The following is a 23,231-nucleotide window of genomic DNA, read 5'->3' as shown; positions in this document are numbered from 1 at the left end:
AAACTAACTAAATCATAAAAAATTATAGTGCTCTTTTATCATTTAGAAGCAAATTTTTAATCTAGTAAACTCATAAAAGTAGCAAATTAAAAATATACCCTGAAATTTTCAAAAGAGTATTTGTGATTAAAAGCTTTGTCCTATATTTTATGTATATACTTGTAAAAACTTTGGAGATGCTGACTTAGCTTGTTCAGTGTGTGGGAAAATGATACTAACTTAATTAGCAAAACCAGTCCCTACTCAAACTAATCAGCTAAAGTATTTAATTTCAGTCAGAGAATGTCTGAATTGATTTTCAAGTTCAAATAAACAGTTTAATATGCATTTGAAGATTATTATAAAAGCACCAAAACCACTTACAGGATGCATCTTATAAAAGTTAAAATTAAAATCACGTTGGACCCTCTTTAGGTCTTTTTGCAAAAAGCTTAAAAACAAGAACACGTCTATAATCCCTCAAAGTGGGTGGGGAAGGTTATTTCAGTTCTTCCTGAGTGTATGTTGTTATCTTTATTAGAGAACTCAACTTCCCAGAGATACGGGAAAGTTAAAACCGGTGTGTGTGTATATATATACTCATACACATGTATAAAGGTAGTATTGAATAGGGAAAACAGGACTACATTGAAGCTTATATCTATATCCATATCTATATATCTATACATATTAAAAATAGAAAAAGTATATTAAGCCTAACCCATGTATGAGAAGGGAAATAATTAAGATTAGAGCAGAGATCAATAAATTAGACACAAATACATTAGAACACATTAAAGAAGCTAGAAGCTGATTCTTTGAAAGAATTAATAAGATCGATAAACCACTGGCCAAACTTATCCAGAAGAAAAGAGAAAGGACCCAAATTAATAAAATTATGAATGAAAGAGGAGAGATCATGACTAATACCAAAGAAATAAATACAATGATCAGAAATTATGATCAACAGCTGTATGACAATAAATTAAGCAACCTGGAAGAAATGGATGCATTCCTGGAAACCTATAAACTGCCTAACTGAAACAGGAAGAAACTGACAACCTGAATAGACCCATAACCAGTAACAAGATTAAAGCAGTGATCAAAAACCTCCCAAAAAACAAGAGTCCAAGGCCTGATGGATTCCCTAGGAAATTCTACCAAACATTCAGAGAAGAAATAATACCAATTCTCCTGAAGCTGTTTCAAAAAATAGAAACAGAAGGAAAACTTCCAGACTCTTTCTATGAAGCCAGCATTATCTGAATCCCCAAACAAGGCAAAGACCCCATCAAAAAGGCGAATTTCAGGGGCGCCTGGGTGGCTCAGTGGGTTAAGCCGCTGCCTTCGGCTCAGGTCATGATCTCCAGGTCCTGGGATCGAGTCCCGCATCGGGCTCTCTGCTCAGCGGGGAGCCTGCTTCCCTCTCCCTCTCTCTCTGCCTGCCTCTCTGTCTACTTGTGATCTCTCTCTCCGTCAAATAAATAAATAAAATCTTTAAAAAAAAAAAAGGCGAATTTCAGACCAGTATCCCTGATGAATATAGATGCCAAAATTCTCAACAAGATCCTAGCTAATAGGATTCAATAGTACATTTAATGAATTAACCGTCATGACCAGGTGGGATTTATCTCTGGGATGCAAGGGTGGTTCAACACTCCCAAATCAGTCAATGTGATAGAACACATAAATAAGAGAAGAGAGAAGAAGCACTTGGTCTTCTCAATTGATGCAGAAAAAGTATTTGACAAAATATAGCATCCTTTCCTGATTAAAACTCTTTAGAGTATAGGGATAGAGGGAACATTAGTCAATTTCATAAATATCATTCTCAATGGGGAAAAGCTGAGAGCCTTTCCACTGAGATCAGGAACATGACAAGGATTCCCACTCTGGCCACTATTGTTTAACATAGTACTAGAAGTCCTAGCAACAGCAATCAAATAACAACAAAAAAGAAATAAAAGATATTCAAATTGGCAAAGAAGTTAGCCTCTCTGTCTTTGCAGACAACATGATACTCTATGTGGAAAACTCAAAAGACTCCATCCCCAAATTACTAGAATTCATACAGCAACTCAGTAATGTGGCAGGACACAATCAATGCACAGAAATCAGTTGCTTTTTTATACACTAACAATGAAACTGTAGACAGAGAAATTAGAGAAGTGATTCCATGTACAATAGCACCAAAAACCATAAGATACCTTGGAATAAACCTACCCAAAGAGGTAAAGGATCTATACTCTAGGAACTACAAAAAACTCACGAAATAAATTGAAGAAGACACAAAAAGATGGAAGACCATTCCATGCTCATGGATCAGAAGAATAAACATTGTTATAATGTCTTTGCTGCCCAGAACAATCTATATTTTCAACACCATCCTAATCAAAGTACCAACAGCATTTTTCAAAATGCTGGAATTAACAATGCTAAAATTTATATAGAACCAGAGAAGACCCCAAATCACCAAGGAAATGTTGAAAAAGAAAAAGCTGAGGGCATCACATTGCCTGATTTCAAGCTTTATTACAAAGCTGTAATCACCAAGACAGCATGGTACTGGCACAAAAACAGACCCATAGATCAATGGAACAGAAGAGAGAGCCCAGATACAGACTCTCAACTCCATGGTCAACTTATCTTCAACAAAACAGGAAAAAATACCCAATGGAAAAAAGTCTTTTTAATAAATGGTGCTGGGAAAATTGGACAGCTATATCCAGAAGAAAGATACTCTACCATTCTCTTATACCATACACAAAGATAAACTCAAAATGGATGAAAGACCTCAGTGTGAGACAAGAATCCATCAAAATCCTAGAGGAGAATGTAGGCAGTAACCTCTTTGACATCGGCCACTGCAACTTGTTTCAAGACACATCTCCAAAGATAAGGGAAACAAAAGCAAAAATGAACTTCTGGGACTTAATCGGAATAAAAAGCTTCTGCACAGCAAAGGAAACAGTCAACAAAACAAAGAGGCAACCCACAGAATGGGAAAGTTATTTGCAAATGACACTATAGATAAAGGGCTGATTCCACGATCTATAAAGAACTTCTCAAACTCAACACCCACAAAACAAATAATCAAGTAAAAAAAAATGGGCAGAAGACATGAGGAGACACTTCTGCAAAGAAGACATACAAATAAATTACTAACAGACACATGAAAAATGTTCATCATCATTAGCCATCAGGGAAATCCAAATCAAAACCATATTGAGAGGGGCTGCCTGGGTGGCTCAGTGGCTTAAGCCTCTGCCTTCAGCTCCGGTCATGATCTCAGGGTCCTGGGATCGAGTCACACATCGGGCTCTCTGCTAGGCAGGGAGCCTGCTTCCTCCTCTCTCTCTCTCTACTTGTGATCTCTCTCTCTCTGTCAAATAAATAAAATCTTTAAAAAAAAAAACCATATTGAGATACCACCTTACACCAGTTAGAATGGCAAATATCAACAAGGCAAGAAATAACAAGTTTGGGGAAAAGTTGTGGAGAAAGAGGAACCCTCTTACACTGTTGGTGGGAGTGAAAGTTGGTGCAGTCACTTTGGAAAACAGTGTGGAGGTTCCTCAAAAATTTAAAAATAGAACTACATTATGACCCAGCAATTGTACTACTAGGTATTTACCCCAGAAATACAGATGTAATGCAAAGAAGGGCCATAAGCACCCCAATGTTCGTAGTATCAATGTTTACAATAACCAAACTCTGGAAGGAGCCTAGATGCCTTTCAACAGACGAATGGATAAAGAAGATGAGGTCCATATACACAATGGAATATTACTCAGCCATCAGAAAGGATGAATACCCAACTTTTGCATCAACATGGATGGGACTGGCGGAGATTATGCTAAGTGAAATAAGTCAAATAAAGAAAGCCAATTATCATATGGTTTCACTTATTTTTTGAAACATAAAGCATAGCATGGAGGACATTAAGAGAGGGAAGGGAAAAATGAAGGGGGGAATCAGAGTGGGAGATAAAGCATGAGAGACCATGGACTTGGGGAAGCAAACTGAGGGTTTTAGAGGGTAGGGGGTTGGGGGGGATCAGTGAGCCTAGTGATGAGTTGGAGGGCACATATTGCATGGAGGTGCTGGATGTTATATGCAAACAATGAATCATGGAACACTACATCAAAAACTAATGATGTACTGTATGGTTATTAACATAATGTAATAAAAAACATCTATAAGCTGTTACTTTGAAATAAGTATAATATGCAGCTGATTATTTGTGAAGTCAGAATATGACAAAAGATACAATATCATTTTAGTTAATATGTATCAGAAAGTGTTTTAAGGGGCATGTGTGTGGCTTAGTCAGCTAAGAGTCCAACTCCTGGTTTCAGCTCAGGTCCAGATCTAAGGGTCCTGAGACTGAGCCCCACACTGGGCTCTGCATTCAGCATAGAGTCTGCTTCAGATTCTTGCTCCCTCTCCTTCCTGCTCACTTCTTTTCTCTCTATGAAATAAATAAATCTTGAAAGTGTTTTAAGAATCAGATGTAAATATTCAGAAATATCTTACTTTTTTTTTAGATTTATTATTGTGAACTTTTCTTATGAATTTAACAAACAGAGAAGTATGTGCTGCTGAAATATAATTTGTCCAGCAGCTATCTTAGTATTTATTCATGAATTTAAAGTAAAAATTTGGTACTCTGGTAAATGCTTCAGTTACAATTACAATTAAATATGCTTCAATGATTCGAACTGCTCCATCCGTTCAAAGGTGCTTTTATTTCCAAAGATGTGTCCTAGGAATGAGGAAAAGAAAATAGCTGAAAATAATTAATTTAAATTTTGGAACAGTCATCTTTAACAAACATTCATTTTTTTTTAAAGATTTTATTTATTTATTTGACACAGAGAGAGAGATCAAAAATAGGCAGAGAGAGAAGGGGAAGTAGGCTCCCTGCTGAGCAGAGAGCTGGATGCAGGGCTTGATCCCAGGACTCTGAGATCATGACCTAAGCCTAAGGCAGAGGCTTAACCTACTGAGCCACTCAGGTGCCCCACATTCATTTTTTTAAAAAACAATGCTCTCTTTACATTGTTCTCATCGGACTCTCCCTCAAGAGCAATGCATTCTTTGTAGTTAGGAGAACCGAAATCACAACATAAATTATCATCACTTCTGCTGTCTATACTACAATGTATATGATTTATGAACACTTAAAAATAATACCTCAGATACCCCATGTGCAAGCCTGCATTATCCCCAACATTAATATGCACAAGACAAAGTCAGGAGGCTTTGTTTTTTGGTTGCTGTTGTTTTTTTAACCTTTATTAATCATTTAAAAGCATCTAGGAAAATTTAGTGCTTGGGGGTTTTAACACCTCTGAGTGGTGTAGTTTTATGAAAGTAGAAGTAGGATAGAAGAATCTGCATGATATTTGGCTTTAGTACATATGGAAATTATGGATTGAAATAATTGAATCTCTTAAACTACTCACACTTACTCTATCTTTTACTCAGTATTACATTTCCCTGATACCTGGAGGCAACTTTAAGTGGTTGTTTGTCATAACTGTCTTGAGACCTCCATAATAACAATATGGGATTGTAGTTTTCTCTATTTCCTTATATGTCTGAACCACCCTCATTTACTAAACTCTCAGATCCTTTGGAGTAAGATACTCCCGCCCCCAATTTTAGGGTAGGTAAAGTCTTTCAATTCCCAGCAACTAAGGAAACATTTGAAATTCCTGGCATATAAATGATACTGTCTATATATATTTGTGGATTGAATAAATGAATTCCAGAACAAGTTACTAAGGCATAGGATTATCTGACTTTATTATAAAGAAAGCTTAAAAATCACCTAGCCTAGTGGTTTTCAACAATCATTCAATCAAGTGAACCAGAGTGTTCATTGACAGAAACAAAAACACTCACTTCTGAGAACCCTTTTGGATGTGAAAATCTGCCTCTTTTTGAAAGTACGATCTCCATGACTCCTCAAGCACAGATATCTGACTCATAATTGGAGATATTCAGAGATGTGCTCAAGGTTGTAGAACCATGACCCTTTTTTTTTCCAGCTTACTAAACAGCATTGCCATTTAATCTTCATTTCTCCATTTGAAATGAAAAACCAGTTATCCATTACAAAATGTTTGGAAGAGCATTCCTCTCATTACTTTCCCAACAGTGTGCTCAACATCTAATTTTTGATGAGCAATTAATTAATGAAGACAATTCTTCTTATTAACTTAAACAGGAATGAGCAGGGTATGTTCCAGAATTCTGAAATTCACTTGCATCTTTTTAAAGTGCTCTGCTTTTCTAGCATTCTTTTGTAATCATGTTATTTTTAATGCTATAAATGAAATTATAAGAGAATGCCGTGAATAATGAGTGCTAATGCTAAAATAGCAAAGTCAACAGAAGGTAGAAAAGCTGATATAGCACTTTACTTAACAATGAATCTACAGATTGCATGTTTATTGTAGGAAACTAGTTTTGATAAGTAATTTACTTTTTTTTTTTTTTTTTTTTTTAAGAAATGTAAGGCACGGCGCCTGGGGGGCTCAGTTAAGCCTCTGACTCTTGATTTCAGCTCAGGTCTTGATCTCAGGGTGGTAAAGTCAAGCCCTGAGTAGGGCTCTGTGCTGGGTGTGGAACCTGATTAAGATTCCTCCGTCTTCCTCTTTCCCCCATCTCTTTCTCTCTCTAAAAAATTAAAATTAAAATTAAAAATTAAAAAAAATTAAAGAAATGTAAAGCTCACCATAGCAAATTAGAGTCAAAAATCATGTCAAAACTAGATTGAAATTAGTCATGTAAGAAAATTGTAATTTAACATATTTTAAATTGCAGCTTTTATCTGTAAGATATATGAACTATTTTATTTGGAAATCTTAGGATTAAAAGACCTTAAATGTCTGACCAACCTTCAGTCCTTAAATCTCTCTACAATATTCTTGATATGTGATCACATTACTTCTGCTTGAACAGTTTAAGGGCAAGTAACTACCTCTCAAAGAATTAAGAATATCTTTTCTACACAGAATCAAGCTTCTGTAACTTCTGTCCCTTCTAATAACCCTCTCAACTGAATATTCTTCAAATCATGAAAAGAATCCATTATGTTTTTCCTAAATCATCTTTATCTGAGCAAAATATACACTTTTTTTCAACCATTCCTCACATAACATTGTATCAAGTGTTCATGTGTGAAAGCACTCTCCTCTTCAGATAATCTACTTCTATTTATGTAGCCCAGGGTATTTCAATGGGAGCTTAATGGAATTTAGGATTGGACAAATCTTTCTGTAATGGGTCTTGCACATTGCAAGAGCTTTAGCATTTCTGATCCCATCCACCAAATACTAACAGTGCTCCAGATACCCATGAAAACAGACATATTCTAAAATTGCCAAAAGTCCCATGTGAAGAACAGATTTTACCTCAGTTAAGCAGTTCTGATGGGCAAAGGACTTGAATATTTTTCCAAAGAAGACATCAAAGGGCCAACATGTGTATGAATCATCGAGGAAATGCTAATCAAAACCACAATGAGATATCATCTCACATATGTTAGAATGTTTATTATAAAAAAAGTCAAGAGATAACAAAGGCTGGCAGGGATGTGGAGAAAAGGGAAATTTTATACACTGTTGGTGAGAAAGAAAATCGTTGCAACCACTATGGAAAACAATATGAAGTTCTTCAAAAAATTAAAATAGAAAATGATCTGGCAATCCCACGTCTGAGTATATATCCAAAGGAAAGAAAATCACTGCCTCCAAGATTTGTAAGCTCTCCCATGTTCATTGCAGCATTATTCACAGTAGCCCGGATATGGAAATAAGCTAAGTGTCCTTCAACAATGGAATAGTTAAAGAATTATGTGTATCTCACATATACATATTGGGATATTGTCCAGCCCTAAAAACAAACAAACAAAAGCAAATCCTGCTATTTGTGACAATATGGATGAAGCTTGAGGGCATTATACTGAGTGAATTAAGTCAGAGAAAGACATATACTGCATGATCTGATCTCACTTATATGTGGAATCTAAAAAGGTTGAACTCAGAGAATCAGAGAGTAGAAGTAAGTGGTGGTGGGGGGGGATGGGATTGCCAGGGGCTGGGGAGAGTGGAAGAAATGAGGTGTTGGTCAAGGGTACAAACTTTCCACTGTAAGATAAGGAATTCTGGAGACCTAATATATCACATATTAATAACAGTGTACTATGGGGCACTTGGGTGGCTCAGTTGGTTAAGCATCTGCCTTTGGCTCAGGTCATGATCCTAGGGTCCTGGGATAGAGCCCAAAGTCAAGCTCTCCGCTCAGCGGGGGGCCTGCTTCTCCCTCTTCCCTCTGCCTGTTGCTCCCCCTGCTCTTTCTTCCTCTTTATGTCAAATAAACAAAATCTTTAGAAAAAATAAAAATCTACTCTATACCTGAAATTTGCTACGAAAATAGATTGCATAAGTTCCTACCCTCCCCACACACGGTAACTATGAAAGGTGATGGATATGTTAATTAGTTGACTGTCGTTATTATTTAACAATATATACACATAAGATCATCATGTTGTACACCTTAAACACATACAATTTTAAAAAATAAGCTCTGATAATGTAGGTGAATTTGGTTTTGGTTTTGTTTTGTTTTGTTTTTGTAATCACAAGTTCTCTATTTCTTGAAGTCAGTGTGAAATGTTGACCTGGGTGGGGCTTGCCAGTTTTCATTGCAGACAATTAGGATACTTCCTATAGTTTGGGTTAATATTAATTATTACCATTATACTAACATACCCATTAATCCCTCAAGTCAGCTCACATTTTCCATGTTGTATACTAGAATTTCATTACAGATATGGTAAAATGTCTTCAAAGAGATTGGTGTGCTATTTTCTATATTTCTTTGACCTAAATGTATAGAAAGAAAAAGTTTAATTTTAATTGACAAACATATTAGGATCTAGTCTAGGCTTTTAAAAAAATATCTTTAAATAATCTATTCTAATTTGTTCCTAGAAACCTTCAGAATTTATTACTCAATAATCTATGGAAAACATATTTTTGTTTGTTTCTGAGAAATGGGCTTATATTTCTCTCACTCTACTTTTCTCCAACATCTTCTTTGTTCTTTATATCTGATCTTAACACAATGATTTAATTATTTCATCAGCATGTGTCAGTGTTGAGAAATACTCCTTACTCCTCCATATCTATTCTTCATAAAAATATGATTTAAATCTCATACCTATCAAGTGTCTCAAGTGTCACAACTGTCCCCTCCCTTCTCGGGTTTCTCTTCATGACTCTAGTTTTAATTCCCTGAGATGTAGTATCACTCTTCCCTTGGGTTTCTCTTTCCCTTCCAAAAATCCACACTTGTCTTCAGTTTTGGTGATCTTTGGCTTATTTTGTATGTGTCTAATTTCTTACTTTTCTGTACCAAGTGATTAGTATACTTCTCCATCCTTTGGTTTTGCTTTGAACTCACATTTCCAGATGTTTACACTTACTCCTTCACTTTTTCTATTATTTCCTACATTCTGTCTAGGATATTTTAAAACCCTGTTTTAAATAGAAATATTCTGCCAATACCTTCCTTTTTCCTTAAGTATTGTGACAAGGTTACTTCTGGGAACCAGTGTTCCCTGTTCATATGTCAGTTCACTCCTGTTTCTGTTGGCCTTCACTGGAGGTGCTATTGCCACAAGTAGCATATGGTACTTCCTGGAATTTGTTGATTCTTGTTCAGAAAGACAAGAATAGCATACATCATTTATTTGCTAAGCTGTTGGTTTCATTCACTCATTCATTCATTCATTCATTTTAGACTTCCTTATGAATACTGTTATAGCTGGATCCACTCATAGAGGTTCTGGATGATGACAAAGGCTATAAAATATCTTATTGTGAATGTGTGTGTGTTTATTTATTTATTTCCCTGAGTAGATAGCAATGTTACAAGATTAAAAATGTATGTCCCAAATTAAAAATAAATAATGAGATTTATGAGGCCATTTTTTTTTTATACTTCATTTATTTATTTTGGAGAGAGAGAGAGTGCAGGGGGGAGAGCAGAGGGAGAAGGACAAGTAGATTTCCCACTTAGTGCAGAGCCTGACCTCGGGCTCCAGCCCACAACCCCAAGATCATGACCTGAGCCGAAATCCAGAGTCAGATGCTTAACTGACTCAGCCACCCAAGTGCCCTTCTGAAGGCATTCTTAACCTTTCTTAAAATTTTATTTTGAATTCATATATGTGTGTTTGTGTAAAAGATAGTTGTTAAGGAGAGGTTAAAATATAAACACAAAGATCGTCTAGACAACATCATATATTTTATCTAAACCCCCATGAAATTCAGAACATCAGTAAACCCTTGTCAACTTAAAGTTTTTATTTAATTTATGAATGCATATGGTACAATAAATTCATGAGTTCCACTTACTTAGGGAAACCTGTAAAACAAGCTATAAAACAAAATACCCAGATCTTCAAAGTAAAATTACAGCTTCTCAGTGAGACATGTGATGGAACCACAGTTTTTCTGTTGTGATTACTCTTGGTATATCCAACCCTATCCTTCATTATACCCCGATATTTAAGGGCAAGTCCTCTATTTTACTGCAGGTTTATCTGCTAGGATGCTTTCCGCTTAAACCTTCAATAGGTTTAAGCCCTAAGTAAACACATTCCCTCATTTAACAAGAATTTAATATATAGAGTGACCCTAGAATGCCTCCGTTAGGTTGCCACTTCCCTTTGGTGCCCCCTGGAACTTCTAGGCTCTGTGCTTCAGCTTTTCCTTCATCCAGCTCTCTTCATATTCACAATATGGCTGCCCTGGTTCTTAGTAATAAGCATATGTGAGGCAACACTTAGTGATTTCTTTGTATCTCTTTTTAAGTAGAGGAGAACATTTCCCAGAAATTGCTAGATTTCCACTCGTGTCTCACTGGCCAGAATTGTGTCATAAGCCCAGCGCTAAATCATTCAATGGAGAAAAGAATGAGACTATCACAATTGGCTCATTATGTAAACCAGGATTTACTCCCAGCTCCATAATTCTCTGAGCACTTGGCTGTGCAGAGAAAAGCAGACTCCTGAAAGGAATCCATGTTTTCTCAAAAGAGAAATCAGGAAAAAATGAATGCAGAGTCAATAACCAAGAGTATTAGACAAAGGCAGACTAATAATTCACTGAGGATGACTATTCCTTGGAATGAGTAGAGAATACTAACTGTTAGCATTCTGTAGAACTTTATTCCAGAACTTACGTAAAAAGTGCACAAAAGAGGGGCACCTGGGTGGCTCAGTGGGTTAAAGCCTCTGCCTTCAGCTCAGGTCGTGATCCCAGGGTCCGGGGATCGAGACCCGCATCGGGCTCTCTGCTCGGCAGGGAGCCTGCTTCCTCCTTTCTCTCTCTCTCTCTGCCTGCCCCTCTGCCTACTTATGATCTTTGTCAAATAAATAAATAAAATCCTTAAAAAAAAAAAAGTGCACAAAAGAGAGTGGGAGCACATTCTCTTGGTACTGTGTCCCTTAGGTTCAAAACACACCTGTCCACACACAAATACATCTACATACAGCAACACTATATCCTGTCAATATGGTAGTAGGTAGGGACAGGGATGGTGGGATAAGTGGACCTCATACCTTTAGTGAGGAATTTTGTTTGCTTAAAATTAGTTTTTACTCACAAACCAAGGCCCTTTTAAAGAGAAGAGTGAAAATGAATGGAGATCATGTACATGTCTCTAAAATGACCTTTAGCTTGGCATACATGTTGTGTTTTTTGTTTTATATATGGTTTAGAGAAGGAGAAAAAGAAACACAGTAGATTAAACACCTTCTTTAAAACCTTGTCTGCTATGATAAATACTGATATCATTCCAATGAAGTGATGGTGGCATCATATGACAATTCTAAATCAGCTTAGAAAATAATTTAATCTAATTAAATAAAAAATAATTACTGTCTACTATATAAAATAATTTGTCTTAAGCCTAAGTAAATTATAAATGAGTCACAGTATGCCCTTAGCCCTCCAAGAGATGAAATTCTAGTGATTAGTACAAATATGCAAATAAATATATCACAAAGTAGAATATTAATACTAAAGAGAGTAACAAAATAGTAGAGAAGCTAGAGGGCTAGGAGATTATATTAGACAGATGGGTTCATGTAATGCATTATGATAATGTTATTTAAAACTAATTTTGAAGAATAGATAGAGGGAAAGAATATAAAATTTCATAGGACTTCATGCAATGTTCTATGTACAGTAAGAGTTATGAGGGAAAAATATCCATGAACAGAAATACATGTTAGCATGCTTAAGAAATGGTCATATTGCTAATTAGTTGCCTAAGATAGGTACAAACCCTCGATTTACAAATTGAACTTACCTGATGGAAATATGTAGATTTTAAAATCCATTATGAATTACATATCCACATTTCAAAAATTCTATTGAGGTTAAATTATTATAACATTTAATTGAGTATAACAAATTGGAAAAATATCAGAATCACTTTAAATGTTCTGCAGTTAGATCACACTGGGATAATTCTGTGAAACTAAGTAACCTTTTAAGCTTAAGAGGGTATTTAGCAGATGTTAACTACTTTTTAGTGTGAGATAATATTAACATTTTATGAAATTTTTAATAGGAACTAGATTTTTTTCTATTATTATATTAGGTTGTCTTAGACTGCAAGCAGGCAAAAATCTGGTGCCCATTTGTAAAGTGACCAGTAGTTAAGTTTTATGTCATATCACAAGAAGTTTGTGCATAGTAGCTTCTGGTTTGGTTAATTTTTTTTTTTTTTGAGATTTTATTTATTTATTTGACAGAGATCACAGAGAACCAGGCAGAGAGAGAAGAGGAAGCAGGCTCCCTGCTGAGCAGAGAGCCCGATGCAGGGCTTGATCCCAGAACCCTGGGATCATGACCTGAGCTGAAAGGCAGGGGCTTTAACCCACTGAGCCACCCAGGCACCCCTCTGGTTTGGTTGATTTTTTTTTTTTTTTTAATTTATCTGACAGAGAGAGATCACAAGTAGGCAGAGAGGCAGGCAGAGAGAGAGGAGGAAGCAGGCTCCCCGCTGAGCAGAGAGCCCGATGCGGGGCTCGATCCCAGGACCCTGAGATCATGACCTGAGCCGAAGGCAGCGGCTTAACCCACTGAGCCACCCAGGCGCCCTTGGTTTGGTTGATTTTATTGGCTCTTTGGTCTAATCAGTGACTTAAATATCTCTTATCTTCAAGCACCGCTCATCGTAGAAAGATGACTGTGGCATATACAGAAGCATTTTATTGCTTTATAAGACTAAGGACATCTTTTCTCTGAAGCCCCCAGAAAACTTTACCCTAAAATTGCCCCCAAATGCTCATGTTTAAGCCCATATTTGGTAATGGGAGTGGTCGTCTCATGATTGCCTTACTGTACTTATGATTCATTCCCATGAGTTAGGCCTGGGGGTGTCACAAAAGAGATTAAGTATTAAACAAAATCAGGATTCATTTAGGAAGAAGGAAGGGGTCATGGCTCTTGTGTAGGGAACCAACAGTTTTAGCAATACAGTCTTATTTTTTTTCTGCCTTCTTAAAAATTACTCCAAAGAGCAGGCAATGTAATCCAGTATAAATATTGCATAATGTAAATTAAACAGAAATTTTTATTTTGAAGAAATGAGCATCATACATGTAAAAGAGATGTAATCACTTGTCCCAGGAAAAATGGCATTTCATGGGAGTGCAAGGCACGCTGCAGCCCAGGCTGCCACAGCAGAGTGCTCGAGCAGTCCTGGCAAACTGTTGCTTTGCATGGCAGTTTCCTTATGTATGAAATGGAATGAAGAAATACTGCCAACTTTTGGAGCGATTACAGAGATTACATGTGCTCTTACATGTGAAGAGTTTAGAAATGTGCCATGTTAAGAAATGTTTTGTTTTGTTTTGTTTGTTTGTTTTATGTGGCCACTGTGCCAGCCTTAAATAAGTAAAAACATCTTTCCTGATGGGGAATAATGTAACCTGTAAACACCAACAAGGTTGTTTGGCATTTCTGTCCAGGGGCACAGAATGCTCACTTTTTTAAACCCTTTGATTTGTAGTAAAAAGGTTTTGGTAAGATGTCAGTTTGTCTATTCTCCACCCCCGCCTCCCATACAAATAGAATGAGCATCTCTTAAAACAGCTGTGATGATGCCAGTTGGGAGCAATCTGTGGCCAAATGAATATAGAAATGCAGAAGTTTATGTAAAGAGAGGAAAAGATGAAGGTACATAAAAATAACCATCTTCTCATTAGAGTAAAAGTCGAGAACTTTTCTCACAACCACACTGATGGCAGACAAGTATTGAGATACATGAAGAAAGAAAAATGTTTAATACAGAAGGTGTGGGAAATGAGCTATTGATGTTTAGGTGTTTTTTTAAAATAGCATTTAGTACTTTATTAAGGTTTCGTAGGTTTATCTTACTGGAATGGTGAGAAGTGTCTCTGGGGAGCTGATATATCTGCAGAGACCTGAGTATGAGAAAAATAAGCCATTCATATATTAAAGGGAAAATATGTCAAACAGAGGGAACAACAAATGCAAAGATGAGTTTATAGACCATGTCCCCCTCCAGTCCCCTCTGTCCCTGTTATGCGTCAGGTATACCTATCATATTAACTAACCCCACTCTTGATTTCTACAATTACTCAAACCATTCATTCAAAATCTTTATATACTTAAAATTTGAAATACTAGTTGAATGAGTATATTATGAAATACTAGTTAAGTGAACATACTATGAGTGTCTGCCAAAAAGATTCATCTTTTGTAAGTGCTGGATGCGCTCTGTTGAGTCAAACTGGCACAACTATGATTCATCTAACTGAAGATGATTTACCTGGATAACATTTATTTATGTATTTATGTATTTGTTTATTTATTTTTAAGATTTTATTTATTTATTTGACAGAGATCACAAGTAGGCAGAGGCAGGCAGAGAGAGAGAGAGGGAAGCGGGCTCCCCTCGGAGCAGAGAGCCGGATGTGAGGCTGGATCGCAGGACCCTATCATGACCTGAGCCAAAGGCAGAGGCTATAACCCACTGAGTCACCCAGGCGCCCCCTTGGATAACATTTATATCTCCATCCTTTGTAAAGGCAAATGTAATAGCTACTTCCCGATTATTAGAGATTCTCCCATCATGTTTTTCACTGACCTTAAAAGAGATCACATGGAGAAAGACACCAGGTGAATTTTTAATCCCAACATCAGTGGAGGGATAAACCTCAGGCAAACAAATAGTTAATGAAGAGGCTCCCATCCTCTGTCCAAATTAAAATAGCAACAGTTTTTTAATCCAAAAAAATCTCTTCAAAAATTCTTTCAAATTTTGAAAGCTCCTGTCAGTAAGAAAAATACTACAGTAGTAAACACAGATAAATTTCTGTAATTGCAAACAACTTTTTCCCGGTCCTGCACTAGTGCTTTTTATCATTTGATTTGACAGGATACCACATATACAAATTTGAAATAAAGCAAATGAAAAATAAATTATAGCAGTTTATCATTCTTCTGTTAGCGTTTATGCTATGCATAAAATTTTTATATAGCTCAAATTGATACTCAATTCCAATTCATGGTTTTAGATTGGTCAAATATATTTTATGAAATGTTCATTACATAACATATTCTCCAGATTTTCTCACAGCATTTGTCATGTACTCTTGCCATATACAATGAAAATAAAAACAAGCACTATGAGTTCATGTTTACAGAACAGAATAACAATATACAAAGGAATAGACTAATTCATATATATATATATAGGCCAAACATTTTTAAAATGTTTAACAACAACAACAACAACAAAACACTTGCTTATAGCTATATATAAAACTTGAAATTAGAAAAGATACACTGTAGTAATGGTATTCAGAATCCCAAAGACCACTTTCAGGTTTCATGATTAACTAGAAAGATTCACAGGACTCAACAATGTTTTTTTTCATGGCTATGATTTATGACAATGAAAGAATGCAAAACAGTATCAGGAATGGGAAAAGCGCATGGATCGAAGTACAGGAGAAACCAAATGTAAACTTCCAAGAGTCCTCTCCCAATGGAATCACAAAGGATGGGCTTAATCCAGCAACTAGTTGTGACAATGTAGGTGAAGTGTTGTCTGTCAGGAAGCTCATTAGGGACTCAGAGCTTGAGGTTTCTGTTGGGTTGCTGGCCAACAGACTCTGGGAAGGAAGGCGAATGTTCAGCATAAACCACGTTGTGAAACAGTTCGGGCACATTGAGCCACTCTTAGCGGTTAGGAAACTCTACTGAAATCCCAAGTTGCCAGGTGCCAACCGAAAGCTAGGCTTGCAAGCAGGCCTTTTTGAGGATGGAAGCCTCACATCTGATATGTTAATTCTTTCCTACACAGTAGTGAAAAGTACAAGTTTTTATAAATCAGATGACCCTGGCTGCTGTCCACATTTTACCACTTACGTTGTTGTGACCTTGAACAAGTTATCAACACTTGGCATGTCTCAGTTTTATCAACTGTTACATTGCTCTAATGATCAGATATCCACAAAAATCATATGTAGTAATGCATGCACAGTTCTTAGCACACTGCCTGCAAAGAGTAATAACTCAATAAATTAATGAATAATTATAGAATAATAATAGTATGTATGGCAACTACCATCATAGAACTTAGAATAAGATGTAGGGACAAGACTCAAACAGATGAAATACAGGATTAATAAGTGTTGTGGGAGTGTGTGTTTGTGTGTGTGTGTGTGTGTGACCAACTCTAATACAACAGGAGTTCTAAGAATGGGCACTCTCTGTAATTTGTAAGAATGCACATAAGCTTCCTCACCAGAATAAGTATTATGGAGCCACGGCCATAAAGGACAGAAGTAGTTTTGAGAAAACGAAGCTGAAGTATGGGTGACGACACTGTGATCGTTAAACTGCTCTCTGATGAAGTTCTCCTTTACAGCTTCACGGCCAGCATGAAAGTGACTATTAAGCTTGACACTAGAAATTCCGAGATAGTTTGGAAAGCTGGAGCAGAAGAAATTAGTGGGTAGATCAGTCTGGTTTAGATATAGCCTGATACTTGTATGAATGTTTTTTAGGAAATAAGACAATCGGATTCTTGCACATCATTTTTTTTAACTGCTCAACAAATGTATAGAACAAAGCATTTGGATGAACAGTACCTTTGCTCTATTTAGAAATGGGCTCAGATGTAACTCTGAGCAGGTAGAGAATTTTCTGACTTAACTAATGATTAAACATCATGATTACTTGAAAAATATATGCTGAGTAGAAACTTCCATCCTGATTGAATTAATAGATAAATGAATAAATGACCTCAGAATATAATTAGGCCTGAAATTCGTCAACAAGGGACAGCTGTGAGGCTAGTTCATGTTTAACAGATATCATATGTGGTAAGAATTTATTTATTTTCTTGGAACTCTATCTTTCTTGTTAATACAATATACCAAGCTGCTTGTATGTTGGAGAGAGAGAGGTATTGGGTAGCGTTGTGTTTTATATCTGATGTTAGATGCCTCCTCAAGCTAATGTTAAGCATTTAAAGATTCTTTACAAAATAAATATATTTTGTTCTATATCATAATTTTAATTAGATCTATAACTATTACAAAGTAGAAATATTTTATGACATTTTATATTTCATATTTCATATTAAGGGTTTGATTAAGCTTTGATTTCTAAAGAAATCAACCTAAAAATTATATCTTTTTTGCTAGAAAAAATTACAGATGAATTATGTAAATATATCGCTTATAGATTGTCTAATAGATTATCACTTAACTATATTATTTAAAGTAAAATAATTTGTTAAAATTAGAACTCTCTTTGCATCTTGACTGATGTCACAGTAGAAATTATCAGTCTTTTCAAAAAAAAAAAAATCAGCCCCTCCAAATGTTTTCTTTAGTTGCCACTCTTAATTACAGTCATGGAAAAAGAAGCCTTGAGGTGATTATCCTGAACTATAGATATAATTATTTACCCCACGTTGCAAATTAAGTTGTGATTCATCGCTATGTTCAAATTTAAATTTACACCATTTAAGCAAACACATTTATAAATTTTAGTAATTAGCACATTTGTGAGTTATCCAGGTATCACATAGAAAATTGTATAAATAATAGCAGTGATACTGAGAAAATTGTTATTAGTCCAAGTAATTGGTAAATGCCTTTGGATTCATTCTGATAGTCTAGTGTATATCAAAGCATCCATTACAGTTCTTAAAATAACTTTATAATTTCTGCCTTTGTATTATAATAGGTTGATGATTATAGTTGTGCTTTTGTTATTTTATTTTGGCATGTGTCAACTGGTTTTATACTAGAATCTCGAGAAATAGTGCATTGAACTGATTTCAGCTGAATTGAATTAAAGTGAACTGTTAAGTAATTTTAAGAAAAGGAACCCACACTTAAGTTGAATAATTAATCAAAGCCAATCAATTTGTTTTTCACAAAAGCAATTTGAATTTAGCTGTGTGCTTTTTAATGAAAATGCTAATTTCCTAAATCATATGAGTTTTTACCATATTAGGGACCAAAATCTATTATTTTCACATTATCTTGAACAATTTTCATTGATTCCCCCCCCACCGCCAGTTCCGTTGTTTTTATAGATCTATCTTTCATATGGTCTTTTTTAGTTTATTTTGGGGGGGATATTAAATGCAAAAGTGGTATTCTATTTTTGAGTTCTTTTTGTCATGTTATGTCTTTAAAAAAAAAAATGTCTTTTTACCAGTTAGTTTTCAAACCATATTGTGGAGTAGTATTAGGCCATGAAGTTTTTATTTTAAACTTATATTTAAGGAATAAAAACAATAACTACAGTTGTGTGAAAGAATAAAGCTGCATTGACAAATGAATCTCAATGTATTTTAAATATATCCATGTAGAAATTTTCAAATGCAGTAAATTGCACTTAGCAAGTTTTTTAAGTTACAGTATTAGCTAAAAATCATTTAAATTTTTTCTAGGCTAAATATTGGACTAAGAATTCTGACCTAATGTAATATTTTCCCCTCAAAGCAATAGCCCTTGTTTTAGATGAAATACAATTTTAAGTTAAGAAAGACGTGTCAAATCAAACTATTTACACATTGATAGGTCTCATAAAATAGTGTGGGCTTTCACTGAATCTAAGATGCTCTCAGTTGTTAAGTTGCACCATTATTTTATATTGCACCATGAAAAAAAAAAGAGTGATTAAAATAAAACACACTTTATTAATATTTAGAAGTTTTATCTTATAACTACCAAGAGCTTTTTTAGACACAGTGAAATGTAAATGATTTTAATAATTTTAATCACTCCTGCATTTTATATGTACACACACACACACACCCCATACACATGCATTGGGAAATGTACATTAAATAAATTAAGTAAAGCATTCCTAAAACCTCTTCCCATTCAGTGTCTGGCTCCCCTATATTAGTTTTTGAGTCTGAGTTCTCAGTGTTCATGTTTCACACACAAGACTAGAAGGTTTTTTAAGATTTTTTATTTATTTATTTGGCAGAAAGAGAGAGAGAGAAAGCACACAAGCAGGCAGAGAGGCAGGCAGAGGTGGAGAGAGAGGCAGGCTCCCTGCTGAGCAAGGAGCCCAATGCGGGACTCGATCCCAGAACCCTGGGATCATGACCTGAGCCGAAGGCAGCGGCTTAACCCAGTGAGCCACCCAGGCATCCCTAGAAGGTTTTTTAGACAATAGTCAGTGTTCATATTCAAATTCCTCCTTCAAATGGCCCTTAAATTGTTTGATTGAATGAGGAATTGCTATTGTCCAACCAAGCCACAGAAATAACAACCAAATTCAAGCATGCATAGCGGCGATAGCTCCATCACTACCTAGACCCCCACCTGATGAACAGGGATTGTTTAACAGACCTCAAATATGAGACGTCTTTACTTCTAACATAATATATGAGAACAGTTGGTATCTTAGAATCAAGGAAATATGGTATTAAAGAAAAGTCATACTGTGGTATAATAAAAAAAACAATTTAAGCTCTAATTAAGAGGATCTCTGGTTGTGTGCTCGTGTATTATTCTAGAAAATAAAGTTATAACACAGACAAGTCATTTTTATAATCTCTAGATGGTTGTTACATAAATTTGCCTGCATTTATTAAGTATTTGGATAGTATAGACAAATCCTGTTGAAAATCTTTTCCATCAAAAGTCAGATGATTATGGTCATAAACTATATGTTAAACACTTCTAATTTATTATTTTATGTGTTGTCATATATATGGGAAAGATAACCAATCAAAGTGATTAGGAAGTATTGAAAAGTCTTCATTATATTCTATGTGGACTAATATTTTTCTTTTATCATTAAAATGTGCTTTCAAAATTAACAGCTGTTAAAAATAAATAAGTAAATGACCCAGCAACTGAATGTTTCTTAATTTCCTCTCTACCACAGGTCCCATAAGTAGTGTTCTGGTGAATAAATATGGTAGCCGACCAGTGGTGATGGTAGGAGGTTTATTATGCTGTTTGGGAATGGTCACAGCCTCTTTTAGTACCAGCGTAATAGGGCTTTACCTCACTACTGGATTCATTTGTGGTAAGTCAAGTTTTGTTTTCTGCTTATTCTCTTCTTAACACTTCCATTGTTCGCAAAGGTCTATAAGAAACATAAACAACAGACCATTCATATTGTTTTCTTTGACTTTACTTTTGATATCATGCTATTTTAAAGTATTTTCATCTAGTACACTGAAATACTAGCTTGGAATGGCCAATCAAACTTATTTCAAGAAATGGAGAAAAGTTATCACATACCTTAGGTGCTATAATATCAATGCCAAAAAGAAAACAGTTTTGATTTAATTTTACCATTTCACCTTTATTCATCAGCCAGTTAAGATGGTATTCTGGGACACAGACTTCCTGGCATATAAATAGCTTCATTTTTTTAAAAAAGTTGTTTATCATTACTTATTACTATTTAGAGTATCTGACTTATCCTTCATTATAGGTTAAAAAGGATGCCAAAAGATATTTTCTGCATGCATTGACTTAGCTCTAACAATAGAATTCTTTTTGTTTGTGTTCTGGTTAGTGGTAGGGCTCTGTATCGGTGTCCCTTCTTTTCCTTACAAAAGATTCTAATTGTTTAAAGGCTCTGTAAGGCACATTTGCCACTAAACACATGTTTTTAAATGTCATACTGTCGTTCTGTTACAGTTGTTCCTCATGCATAATGTCTGTTGACTCAAACTGACCTAAATACGTATATTTGGAAAACACTGTTTTTATTAGCCTCAACAGTAAACTTCGTTAAACAAACCTACACTCAAAGTCTTAAGAAAAATTAGATTTTAATATATAAGGAAACTGAATCTTTTCCTTAAGCTCACAGAAAAACGGTAAATATATTCTCTTTTTAAAGTAATTTTAGATGAGTCTAACATTGCACTTTTATATCATTTGATGAAAAAAATAAAATGTATTAAAGCCTATAGTAATAGTGATGTTAAAATCTTTCTCTTTACAACCTTTCCACAACTGTTTTCCTTTTTGATGTGGTAAAACACCTTTTGACATTATAAATGAGAATTTCCTGTCTAAGAATTTTCATAGTACAGAGAATGTCCTTTCTTTGTCCAGAAATACTACATATTACATTTGACCACAGGAGTCAGGCTGGGCCCACAAGTGATGTATTATGGAAAATATGATTTTGTTATTACTCTACCACAAATTTCAATATTATATATTATTCTAACTTCAATTCTTGAGTCTTGAAGGGTTTGGTGCTTTTAGAATCAACCATTAAATATACTATGAGAGGTTTATCTTAAGGCATTATCAGCCAATACAAAATACAGTCTAATTTTTAAACCTAATTTAGCACATATTAAATGATCATGGGCAAATTAGCCTCTTTATTATGTCAGTGTCTTTGTTTTTAAAATGGGGAAAATTAGAATCTCTTTCCTTTGGGAGTCATTGGAATGATTCATCTAAAAAATGAATACATAGTGCTTTACAGAGTACCAGAACTTTGTTACTTTTAAATAAATACTAGCATATAATTATCATCATATGTCATTATATAACCTCTTGCAGTCCTAGAACTTACCTGACTTCGGCAAAACCCCCTTTTGTTCTTGTTGAGGGGATTAGAACCCAGGATGTCTAGGTGTTTCGTCCAACACTGTACATAGGAAGATAACTGAAGCAGAGTCAGTTCTTTGGATTTCAAATCTCATGTTCATTTCACCATGCCAGAATAGGAAATAGATGGCCACCATCTCCTAAGGAGAAATTGGATTAATACCCGAAAGCAAAATTCTAGGTGACCGAATGGGGTGAGGGGTTGGGGGAGGGAGGGTGGCAATTGGTAAAGAAATTTGAACTTCAAAACAAAATTCCTGCGTTTTAATTTGGACTCTTCCATTTACAAGCCACTGACCATAGGCTGGCTGGCTGGCAGTTTTCTTATTTATAAATTACACTTATTCTGCGTTCTCACAGGTATGGGCTGTGATAGCATCAGAGAGCATACTGCCCTGTTACTCTCCAAAGCTCTTGGTTACTTTTTGTTAGCTTTTAGGGACCCTCCTACTCATAGAAAATATTTGTATCAAAGGTTTGCAATAAGTATTTGTACTGAGAACTGAGTTGTTCCTGAGTCTAAGTAGTTAACCACTTTGCAGTACTCTCAATTTACATAAATTGGTAAATGCAGAATTCTTACTTCTGCAACCCCTAAACTAAGACAGGATAATGCCTAGTCTAAGAGGAAAAGAGAGATACCTTATCTAAATTGATCTAAATCAATTTTACATGATTTTTAAACAAACGTAATCATTACTATTGCTAAATAATACTTTGGCAAGCTATAAGAAATAATTCCTCTCTCATAGGTGACATTCAGCACTGCCAAGGGATTCCCTTGTAATCGGTAGAATAGTAGGGACCTTTGAATCATATAAAGAATTAGTTTTAATCCCTGAAATAAAAGGTTTAAAGCAAAAAATTTATTTTTCAGTCAGTACACATGTGCATCTATATTCATGAAATATGGAACATGAAAGATGTAGAGCATGATATTAATGGCATTAATTTATTACTCTTGTTTATTATTTGCAAAGTTCTGAAAGAAATACCTGTGGAGAGACCTAAGATTTTCATAAATGACAACCTTTTTAATCTGTTCACTCTGTTCCACTCTTAA

At 35.2% G+C, this 23,231-nt stretch overlaps 1 protein-coding gene across 5 annotated transcripts in view; it reads left to right on the top strand.

Moving 5' to 3' along the window:
• Positions 1–23,231, top strand: part of SLC16A7 (solute carrier family 16 member 7) — a 181,070-nt gene that overhangs the window by 144,658 nt on the left and 13,181 nt on the right. For all 5 annotated transcript variants that reach the window (XM_047740751.1, XM_047740746.1, XM_047740749.1 and 2 more), the window contains one exon: positions 20,469–20,612. In XM_047740751.1, coding sequence (XP_047596707.1) covers positions 20,519–20,612 — 94 coding nt within the window. In that variant the 5' untranslated portion in view covers positions 20,469–20,518. The remainder of the gene's footprint in view (positions 1–20,468; positions 20,613–23,231) is intronic.

Source organism: Lutra lutra, chromosome 8 (assembly GCF_902655055.1).
Source record: "Lutra lutra chromosome 8, mLutLut1.2, whole genome shotgun sequence".
In the NCBI taxonomy this organism is placed as follows: Eukaryota; Metazoa; Chordata; class Mammalia; order Carnivora; family Mustelidae; genus Lutra; species Lutra lutra.
This window is presented reverse-complemented; position numbering and strand designations above follow the sequence as displayed.